We start from the raw sequence: 11,924 nt of genomic DNA, 5'->3' as shown, positions 1-11,924 counted from the left end.
ACAATTTTCTATAGAAAACTGTCTTAACAAGACAATTTTCTATAGAAAACAGTCTTAACAAGACAATTTTCTATAGAAAACAGTCTTAACAAGACAATTTTCTATAGAAAACTGTCTAAACAAGACAATTTTCTATAGAAAAGTTTTTTCCGGGAGTTTTTTCCCATTGAATTTAAATAGGAAAAATGAGAAAAGGGTAGTAGTAATCCAGATATAGGTCAAAAATCGAGGTTGTAATGGTTTTTTCCTCATATCTCAGCCATTTGTGGACCGATTTTGCTGATTTTAAATAGCAAACTTTTCGAAAGCATGTCTGACAGAATTATTGAAGATTTGGATCCCGAAGATATCTGGGGTCGTCAGAAAATTGATTTCAACAGACAGACATTTGAATAAAATTAAAAAATATCGGTTTTTATATGCAATTAGTTTTTAATTAATATATTTATTTATTTTTATGTTGATATAATATTTATTTGTTTTACACCATTATTTTATAAAATCTCTAAGATTGTGGCCAATCGCAGACTTGTAAGCCTTCATTGAATACCAAACCTGCTGGACAAGGCATTTTAACTTCACACTGACATTGGCATACAATGAAACCGCCACTCGATTCATCTGCGAATAGGGCACCATCCCTTTGACCTTTACATTTTCCAGGATTGGCACAATTTACACCCGATGGACCGGTAACTGGAGTTTGAGGTTTCGGATTGTCATTGCCTCCTTCACTGCCTGATGGTGGTGTGGGTTTTGATGGTGTAGAGGGTTTGGTGGGACAAGGTGTGGGAGCTGTGGGTTTTGTAGGTGTAGAAGGTTTGGTGGGACAAGGTGTGGGTGCTGTAGGTTTTGATGGGGTTGATGTAGCACACGGTGTCGATGGCCTCGAAGGCGTGGGCTTAGGTGTTGGTGCTGTAACACAAGGAGTTGCTGCTTGTAGCCCTGGTGGTGAGGGTTTATCCTGATTTGGTCCACCCGGCGGTCTTATTGGTCCAATTCCATTAGCCGATGAGCCACCATTGTGACATTTAGCCCGGCAAGCCTCACAATCTACTTTGTTCGCATTATCGTAACCCACCAACTGCAGAGCGTAACTAAAATCACAACCAGCACGAAATTTAAAATCACAAATCGATTCGTAACGATTGTAATGTAAACCAAATGGACAATATCTTATAGCCACCGTTTCGCCACCCTGACACTGAATAAAACGAGAACAATCAGCTGGATGTGCTAAACGTGCACCATCCTCTTGATCTCCACAAATATCCAAACACCAGCTGTTAACCAGGCTACCAGCTACCAGCATAACATAAAATGGAACTAAAATATAGAAATGATCAATGGCGAACCGAACTTCCTTAATGTCCTTAGATCGTTACCTCTAAACATAATTTCTGGTTGAAAAGTTATTTTTCCACTAGACTAAATGCTTTCTATTATAGATATTAAACAATACCGAGAACTGATGTTTCATGGAAGTAGCTGGGTCTTTTTATACAAAAATTGCTGACTATGTAAAAGTGGTAATGACTATATTTTATTTGAATAATGCTTGTTTTACAAGCCTTTTTACAAAAGTTTTTTGTATAATTAGTTTTAAAGTGTTTTATGCTAATTGTAGCACATAATACTACTGTTCTTTAAGAGAAGGAAAATAGTCAAGACTAGAGATTGAACATGATAAGATTAAGCAGATGGTATTATAATAATTGCTGGCAAAGAAAAAAATTCTCTCACACGATGCTTAACAGAGAAATTTTCTATAGAAAACTTCACTGTTTAACAGAAAAATTATCTATAGAAAACTTCACTGTTTAACAGAGAAATTTTCTATAGAAAACTTCACTGTTTAACAGAGAAATTTTCTATAGAAAACTTCTCTCTTAAACAGATATATTTTCTATAGAAAACTTCTCTCTTAAACAGATATATTTTCTATAGAAAACTTCTCTCTTAAACAGATATATTTTCTATAGAAAACTTCACTGTTTAACAGAGAAATTTTCTATAGAAAATTTCACTGTTTAACAGAGAAATTTTCTATAGAAAATTTCACTGTTTAACAGAGAAATTTTCTATAGAAAATTTCACTGTTTAACAGAGAAATTTTCTATAGAAAACTTCACTGTTTAACAGAGAAATTTTCTATAGAAAACTTCACTGTTTAACAGAGAAATTTTCTATAGAAAACTTCACTGTTTAACAGAGAAATTTTCTATAGAAAACTTCACTGTTTAACAGAGAAATTTTCTATAGAAAACTTCACTGTTTAACAGAGAAATTTTCTATAGAAAACTTCACTGTTTAACAGAGAAATTTTCTATAGAAAACTTCACTGTTTAACAGAGAAATTTTCTATAGAAAACTTCACTGTTTAACAGAGAAATTTTCTATAGAAAACTTCACTGTTTCACAGAAAAAACTTTACTCTTAAACAGAGAAATTTTCTATAGAAAACTTCTCTCTTAAACAGTAAAATTTTCTATAGAAAACTTCACTGTTTAGCAGAGAAAGTATTCCAAAAACAATTTTATTTAGCATAAAATAAATCAATTTCATCAGATGTCATTAACCAGAAGTACATTTAACAAGCATCTGTTTCTTTTTTTATCTTTTGTAAATGTTAAAAATAAATTGTTTAATAAAACTATATATATAATTGTTGTTACAACTATTACAATTGTTGTTAAAGAAAATGTTTTACAAGTTTTTTGTTTGTCTTAAATATATGGCATTCCTCTCTCACTGTCTCTCTTTATCACACTCTTTTCTGTCTTTTTCTAAAGTGATACGTTTTCCAACCTAACAACAGTACAATACATTTAAAATCAAGCAACATCTAGATAATTAAAGGCGAGTAGTTTTCTTGATAAAAAAAATTCCCCTATATAACTAGAAATCATAATAGAAATTTTGTTGGGAGATAATAATAAAATAAATGATACCTTTAAGTGGTAATTGATCGTCGCATTTCATTGACTGTTACTAAAGAGTAAATAATATTTTAAACTTCAAGTGTTTGGTCATAATTTTGTTTATTGGTTTTGTGTTTGAAAAGTTATAGATTTAAAATTTTACTACCAGTTTTATTGGCCACTTATGAAGTCAAGGACAATCTTAAATTATTTAGTGATAAGACTAAAAAACACGTGCCAGAGTAATCGTTAATATCATTAAAAAAAACATAGAATTCCGGTGTCTTTAACAGAGAACATTTGTATAGACATCAGGTCTATTTAATAGGGAAATTTTATATAGAAAACTTCAATCTTAAACTAAGAATTTCTCTATAGAATGCAGCACTCTTAAACAGAAAAATGTTCAAGAGAAAACTTCACTCTTAAATTTTGTATAGAAAATTCATTTCTTATACTAAAAAAGAGAAATTTTCTATAGAAAATATCACTCTTTTAACAAAAGAGAGAAATTTTCTATAGAAAATATCACTCTTTTAACAAAAAAGAGAAATTTTCTATAGAAAATATCACAATTTTAACAAAAGAGAGACATTTTCTTTAGATAATATCACTCTTTTAACAAAGGAGAGACATTTTCTTTAGAAAATATCACTCTTTTAACAAAAGATAGACATTTTCTATAGAAAATATCACTCTTTTAACAAAAGAGAGACATTTTCTTTAGATAATATCACTCTTTTAACAAAAGAGAGAAATTTTCTATAGAAAATAGTACTCTTTTAACAAAAGGGAGAATTTTTCTATAGAAAATATCACTCTTTTAACAAAAGAGAGAAATTTTCTATAGAAAATATCACTCTTTTAACAAAAGAGAGAAATTTTCTATAGAAAATATCACTCTTTTAACAAAAGAGAGACATTTTCTTTAGATAATATCACTCTTTTAACAAAAGAGAGAAATTTTCTATAGAAAATAGTACTCTTTTAACAAAAGGGAGAATTTTTCTATAGAAAATATCACTCTTTTAACAAAAGAGAGAAATTTTCTATAGAAAATATCACTCTTTTAACAAACGAGAGACATTTTCTTTAGATAATATCACTCTTTTAACAAAAGAGAGAAATTTTCTATAGAAAATAGTACTCTTTTAACAAAAGAGAGAAATTTTCTATAGAAAATAGTACTCTTTTAACAAAAGGGAGAATTTTTCTATAGAAAATATCACTCTTTTAACAAAAGAGAGAAATTTTCTATAGAAAATAGTACTCTTTTAACAAAAGGGAGAATTTTTCTATAGAAAATATCACTCTTTTAACAAAAGAGAGAAATTTTCTATAGAAAATATCACTCTTATAACAAAAGAGAGAAATTTTCTATAGAAAAAATCACTCTTTTAACAAAAGAGAGAAATTTTCTATAGAAAATATCACTCTTTTAACAAAAAAGAGAAATTTTCTATAGAAAATATCACTCTTTTAACAAAAAGGAGAAATTTTCTATAGAAAAAATCACTCTTATACCAAAACATAGACATTTTCTATTGAAAATCAATATTTTATACCAATAGGGAAAGCAATTTTCTATAGAAAATATATCTCTTTTAACAAAAGAGAGAATTATCTATAGAAAATTTCAGTCTTTTAACAAAACAGAGACATTTTCTATTAAAATATCACTCTCCCATTCCAAAACAGAGAAAAATTATAAATTTTGTTCATGATTTTTCAATCGCCTAATAGAAGGCTTCCGTTTTATTAGAGTTTTATCGTTTTTATTTATGATTTTTGTATTAGAGTTTTATCGTTTTATTAGAGTTTTATCGTTTTTATTTATGATTTTTGTATAATTTATTCGTTACATCTTTTGTTTTATTGTAATTTTATTTAAAAAATTATTGACATACAACTACACTTAAAACTTAAATGAAGTATTTTTTTGTTTTGTTTTAATTTTAATTTAATTTAATAATAAATTATGCACCAGCAAAATTATGTGTGTGTGTGTGTGTTTAAGAGTGTTTTATATAGTATTTTTATATATATAAGTATAAATCTAAATATTTTATGAGAATTTGGATTAGTAGACAAATTTTATTTAAACTTTTTTTTTTGAGACCAAAGTATTTTTCACAAATATTTTTCTTAGAAATGTGAGTTTTAGCTTGAAACCCAAATTAATTTCTATACAAAAATGTAATAATTATTAGGCAAATTAGTTTAATTTATGAAATTTTGATTAATAGAGATTTTACATTCTAAAATTATGCCATATTATTTTAGCTAATTTGGGTTCCATAATGTTTCAAAATTTGTAATTTCTATGTCATTTTCTTTTTAGTAAGTTTATTTCTTAATTTCTTTTTTTTGATTAATTATTTGTTTTTTTTACTATACGTTATGCTTTAAATTTATTCAGTATATTGTTTAATTCTACACAAGTGTGGTTTATTTTTTTTTTTCAATTAAAAAAAAAATAATTCCAAAATTTAAATATGTATGTTTGTATGTTTAACATTTTTTTTTCTTTTTTTGCTTTTTATATAAATTAAAAAAAATATAAAAAAATTAAATTTCATTTCATTTAGCTTTATCTCATAAAGTGTTGAATTGTAAAAAAAAAAATTTTGAAAATTTTAATTATTTTATTCGAAAAGCGAAATCTTTATAAGAAAAAATATATATATATTTCATTTAGCAACAACTTATGAGTTAAAGATAAATGAAATTCTGAATACCTTAAGTTTATTTGGAAACGTTTGTTTAGCAGGACGAAAACAAAAAAATTCTTTATGGTCCATATAAATATTTACGTTTTTGATCTTCTATATAATCATGTGTGGACATTTGTATGGCGCGCTGCAGCATTTCAGATTCAGTTAATTGGCCAAAGCCTAAAAAATGTAAAAACAAGAAAGACAAACATGAATAAACACACAATTTCTCAGCATAATATAAAATTCCTATAGAAAATATCACTCTTATAACAAAAAGAGAGACATTTTATATAGAAAATCAATCCTTTATTTATATAGAAAATCAATCTCTTATAAAAAAGAGAGACATTTATTATAGAAAATCAATCTCTTATAAAAAAAGAGAGAAATAACTCTCTTATAACAAAAGAGAGAGAAATTTCTCTCTTTTGTTAAAGACAGTGATTTTCTATAGAAAATGTCTCTCTTTTGTTATAAGACAGTGATTTTCTATAGAAAATTTCTTTCTTTTTTTTTATAAGAGAGTAATTTTTTATACAAAATTTCTCTCCTTTTTTTATAAGAGAGTGATTTTCTATAGAAAATTTGTCTCTTTTGTTATAGGAGAGTGATTTTCTATAGAAAATTTCTCTCTTTTGTAATAAGAGATTGATTTTCTATAGAAAATTTCCCTCTTTTGTAATAAGAGATTGATTTTCTATAGAAAATTTCTCTCTTTTGTAATAAGAGAGTGATTTTCTATAGAAAATTTCTCTCTTTTGTAATAAGAGAGTGATTTTCTATAGAAAATTTCTCTCTTTTGTAATAAGAGAGTGATTTTCTATAGAAAATTTCTCTCTTTTGTAATAAGAGAGTGATTTTCTATAGAAAATTTCTCTCTTTTGTAATAAGAGAGTGATTTTCTATAGAAAATTTCTCTCTTTTGTAATAAGAGAGTGATTTTCTATAGAAAATTTCTCTCTTTTGTAATAAGAGAGTGATTTTCTATAGAAAATTTCTCTCTTTTGTAATAAGAGAGTGATTTTCTATAGAAAATTTATCTCTTTTGTAATAAGAGAGTGATTTTCTATAGAAAATTTATCTCTTATTACAAAAGAGAGAAATTTTCTATAGAAAATTACTTTCTTATAACAAAAGAGAGGGATTTTCGATAGAAAATCCCTCTCTCAAGTGAGAAATTTTCTATAGAAAATCTTAAAACATCTCTTAAAACAAAAGAGAGAAATTTTCTATTTTCTATCGAAAATCCCTCTCTTATAGCAAAAGTGAGAAATTTTCTATAGAAAATGAAATTTTCTATAGAAATTGACTCTCATAAAAGAAAAGAGAGAAATTTTCTATTGAAAATGACTCTCATAAAAGAAAAGAGAAATTTTCTATAGAAAATGACTCTCTTAAAACAAAAGAGAGAAATTTTCTATAGAAAATGACTCTCTTAAAACAAAAGAGAGAAATTTTCTATAGAAAATGACTCTCTTAAAACAAAAGAGAGAAATTTTCTATAGAAAATGACTCTCTTAAAACAAAAGAGAGAAATTTTCTATAGAAAATGACTCTCTTAAAACAAAAGAGAGAAATTTTCTATAGAAAATGACTCTCTTAAAACAAAAGAGAGAAATTTTCTATAGAAAATGACTCTCTTAAAACAAAAGAGAGAAATTTTCTATAGAAAATCACTCTTTTATTACAAAAGAGAGAAATTTTCTATAGAAAATCACTCTTTTATTACAAAAGAGAGAAATTTTCTATAGAAAATGACTCTCTTAAAACAAAAGAGAGAAATTTTCTATAGAAAATGACTCTCTTAAAACAAAAGAGAGAAATTTTCTATAGAAAATGACTCTCTTAAAACAAAAGAGAGAAATTTTCTATAGAAAATGACTCTCTTAAAACAAAAGAGAGAAATTTTCTATAGAAAATGACTCTCTTAAAACAAAAGAGAGAAATTTTCTATAGAAAATGACTCTCTTAAAACAAAAGAGAGAAATTTTCTATAGAAAATCACTCTTTTATTACAAAAGAGAGAAATTTTCTATAGAAAATCACTCTTTTATTACAAAAGAGAGAAATTTTCTATAGAAAATCACTCTTTTATTACAAAAGAGAGAAATTTTCTATAGAAAATCACTCTCTTATTACAAAAGAGAGAAATTTTCTATAGAAAATGACTCTCTTAAAACAAAAAAAAGAAGTTTTCTATAGAAAATGACTCTCTTAAAACAAAAGAGAGAAATTTTATATAGAAAATTACTATAGAAAATGACTCTTAAAACAAAAGAGAAATTTTCTATAGAACATGACTCTCTTATAACAAAAGAGAGAAATTTTCTATCGAAAATAGGAATTTTTAAACAAAAGAGAGTAATTTTCTACAAAACATCGCATTCTTATAACAAAAGAGGTAAATTTGCTATCGAAAATATCACTCTCTTGATGAAAGAAAGACATTTTCTATAGAAAATCACTCTTTTATAATAAAACTTACCATCATTCGCATATGATGCTTCTAATAGCTCCTGATAAAAACTAGAATTTGGCTGCTTTATGGCCGATGATGCGGAGGAATTTGTAGATAATGGTGGTGATGCCGCTGCTATTTGTTTTGCAGAAGCTGATGAGGATGATGGCAATGCTGCTGAATCGGCAGTGCTAGTTTTATTGTGGTGTTTATCGGGCGTATGAGATTGCTTTGAAGTACAGGGTTGTTGCTGCTCAAAATCCGGGGTTAAGGGACGTTTTTCAGCAGACGCACTTAATTCGCAGACATAGTCACGTTTAGGACTCTTGCGTAAAGTAGCAGATTCGTCACTAAAATAATATATTAAATACATTCATACAATCATGCTTGAAAATTTTAAAACTTACTGTTGATTATTTTGTAAATCTCTGCGTCGTTTTTTATTAGCAAGCTTTTTGGAATTTGTTAGATTCCGTGTTTTAGTTTTTTTACTTCTGGCTGCTGAGGAAGGTGAAGTGGAACCCTCACACGTTTTACTGCCACCTATTGAACTAGTACTGCTCATATCGGTGTCATCACTGTCGAAACCTAAATCCTCAGAGTTTTTTAAATGTGCTAATGAGGAGAAGTGTTTGGGTGATAGGGCAACATATTGATGTTGTTCCAGATTATTTAAAGTTGTGCTGTTGCAGTTGCTATTGTTGCTTATGTTGCTATTACTATTAATATTATTGCTAATTGTTGTAGTTGAAGAGGAACTTGCTGAACTTGTTACAGTGCTGCTACTGCTATTGGAATTTAAACGTTGTATAGCGTATTTTGAGGGTGAAGCCTCTGCATCAGAAGCTGCTTCACCTGAGGTTACTGTGGCCGAAGTTGAAGCTGCCGCTGAGGTAGACGTGGCATTACGATTTTTATGCAAATTATCCCGACACCATTGCAAATACGATTCCCTAGCAATTTGTTCTTCGATTGCTTCGTTGGTTGCCTCCCAATCTGTGGTCTTTAATTTGTCCTCGAACATGGTTTGTTCTATTTCATGTTGCTCACTCATACGCACCGCCTCTTTGGTCTGCAATTCTGGTTTATAACCAGCTAAACCTAGACCTACTCCCACGGTGGCATTATAAGGATCTATAATGGCATTGTAATGGGTTCCTCTTTGGTAGGAGAGACGCAAGGGAGCATAACCATTATTTGATTGTTCCGAATTGAATATATTTATGGGAGCTGTAAGTGATTATTAAGAAAATAACTAGCAATAAATGATTTTAACGTAAACTAAATTATAGACTTACTGGGCTTATAACAATATACCTCAACAGGACGACTGTATATTTCAGACATGGCTTGGATTTCAATATGATTGCCGTGAGAATCTTTACGACGTTTTCGTTTAATGTAACTATTAATATCTTCGGTTACAAAATGACTATAGTATTCACGATTTTTCGTCTAAAATAATAAAATAAGAAAGAATTGAAAATGTTAATATTTTTAGAAAGCAAATATTTTTTTTTGAGAAATTCATGAATTTTTAATAAAAAAATTTGCTATAATGTATGATTCATTTTAATAAACTCACAATATAATCCATGGTATGCTGCCTGATAACATCATGCATTTCCTCGTCACCATATATCTGCAATGAGATCGAACGGAACAAACAAGCACCATCCTCTTCCACCGGCTTCAAAATATAACCACGATCAGCCATACATTTGGCAAACTGTTCATCTTTCTTTTGCCACTCATCAGCCGTTGGTAAACCCTCCTTTGGCTGTAAGTGCTCATCACCCGAATTGTAACCCGAAAAAGTATCCTCAATAGCTTTAAGCAAACCACTAGCTGCCTGACCCACACTACCCGCTTGAGTTTGGGGTGCTTGCGACGATTTCAGCAAATTATCAGTAGACTTATTGACCAAACCAGAGGCATGTGGCACAGAACTGTTAGGGTTCGTTACGCCCGACACTACAGAGGCAGCCGTCGCAGAGTGAGGACTATTGCATTTGTTGTTGGAAACTCCCATGGCAACATTGCCATGTTTGTCATTAAGTGCGGCAGCAACACGTTCCCTTTTATGATGCAATTGTGTGGGATCATTATGATGGTCGCGTCGTTTGTTACGCGAGGTCTTATGAGGACTGCGTCGATGTCTTGCCAATTCGTCGTACACATCTACACGACGTTGGGGACTCTAGAAATGTGACAAAGACAAAATAAAATTGATAAATAAATGTGTCCACTAGTTTTAGGAGCATACCTGACCGTGAGCATCTATTACCACATTACGATGTTGATTAAGAGCATTCGTTCCTGCATCACCCACATTGGCTACTTGATGAGACTCCTTTTTATCCGCCTCACTGGCCGAGGTGCCAGACCTCTTTTGCGACGGTGCTATAACAGGTTTTATAGTCATTCCCACTTAAACAATGCTGCTGAAACAAATTCCCTTTAAACTTATTTATGACGCAAATCTGAAAATAGTTCGTCGTGGTTGTGGTCTGTCGTTTCTTTCTATCTCTAGTCTTCTACTCTATAATCGTCTTCTTTTGTGTTCCGTGATTTTTTTTCGTAGTTTTTTATTATTTTTTTTTCTATTACGACTATTAAGAATGTCAGAGTTTTTTGTGTGCCTTAGCTGCTTCTTCCACCTTTTTTCTGATTATTTATATTTTCTCTATATTTGTGTCTTTGTCTTCTTTTATTATAGTTTTTTTTCTGCAACAACGTTGTAAGAGGAAGGGGAAATTGGGGATTTTCCTTTAATTTAAGCTTTTCAAGTTTTATTTGAGGCCAATTTTCGAGCAAAATATTTGACAAATACTTTGAAATTTATGTTGAAAACTTAGTACATTATATGAGTTGTATTTTAGTTGTTATATTATTGGATTTTAGAAGGTTTTTATAAAGGAAATTTCACTTTTTTCAAGAGCAAATCACTTTTTTTGGAGTCTTCCATAAGAATTCTGTTTTTGTTCACACGCACATCTGTTTTTTGTGTGTGTTTTTTTTTTGCACACAGAGTTGTATGACAAAGGAGTAGATAATGTAAACATATGATTAGCAATATATTGACAAGCAGAGGGCAGCACTAATAAGGGTTGTATTTGTGGAGTAGTGAAATGGTTGTAACTAAAGTGTGGATAGCATAGTTATAATGAGGGCTTTAAAAACGGATATAAAAATATCTATTTAACAGTTCAGATATATATAATCCACTCTTAAATATTTTTTTTAAAATGGTCGGAGGGCCAAAACAACGTATTTGATTTTCAATACTTTTCTTTTTGATTGTTTTCGAAATTTATTCTTTACGGAAGACCTTCATCTTGATATATGAAATCTAAGGTCGAATGTTACTCGTTCCGGAGCTAAGATTTAGTGGTCGTGACAACGTTAATTTTGATACATTTGAATGGATTAAAGTATTAAATTTACCTGTAAAAAAATTTGTTTAAGAAAGTTATAAAATATTGTTTAAATAAAATAAAAATTAAATTCATTTACCATTATCTTCTATGTATTATCAAAAATGAATTCTGCTTCTTAGCCCAATTATTTTCCCTTAAAAAAAAAAAATAAAACTAATTTTTTTTAATGAAAAATATGTTATAATTTTGTTTTGCTTGTTTTATTATTTGTATAATAAAATACTTAAATCTAATATTTTTACATAATTTGTTAATAAATTTACAATACAATTTCATTTTATTTAATTTTTTTTCTTATATAAAAAAACACATACCATTTCGTTTTATTGTTTTATGATTCTTGGATAAATAAATTTTGTTTATAATATCTACAATAAAAAAATAGATT

At 28.8% G+C, this 11,924-nt stretch overlaps 1 protein-coding gene across 2 annotated transcripts; it reads right to left on the bottom strand.

Annotated features, from left to right (window-relative positions):
- Positions 1-5,659: 5,659 nt before the first annotated feature.
- On the bottom strand, positions 5,660-11,060 carry Duba (Deubiquitinating enzyme A). 2 transcript variants are annotated; one of them, XM_065503159.1, is made up of 6 exons: positions 10,363-11,060; positions 9,682-10,296; positions 9,395-9,551; positions 8,504-9,326; positions 8,124-8,446; positions 5,660-5,815 (listed from the first exon to the last, which is right to left on the bottom strand). In XM_065503159.1, the coding sequence occupies exons 1-6, from the start codon at positions 10,519-10,521 to the stop codon at positions 5,712-5,714; spliced, it is 2,181 nt and encodes a 726-aa protein (XP_065359231.1). In that variant the 5' UTR covers positions 10,522-11,060; the 3' UTR covers positions 5,660-5,711. The 2 variants fall into 2 exon arrangements, with proteins under 2 accessions (XP_065359231.1, XP_065359232.1); XM_065503160.1 differs by having other exon boundaries at positions 10,384-11,060.
- Positions 11,061-11,924: the final 864 nt, after the last annotated feature.

The sequence above is a fragment of the Calliphora vicina genome, chromosome 3 (genome assembly GCF_958450345.1).
Source record: "Calliphora vicina chromosome 3, idCalVici1.1, whole genome shotgun sequence".
Taxonomy (NCBI): Eukaryota; Metazoa; Arthropoda; class Insecta; order Diptera; family Calliphoridae; genus Calliphora; species Calliphora vicina.
This window is presented reverse-complemented; position numbering and strand designations above follow the sequence as displayed.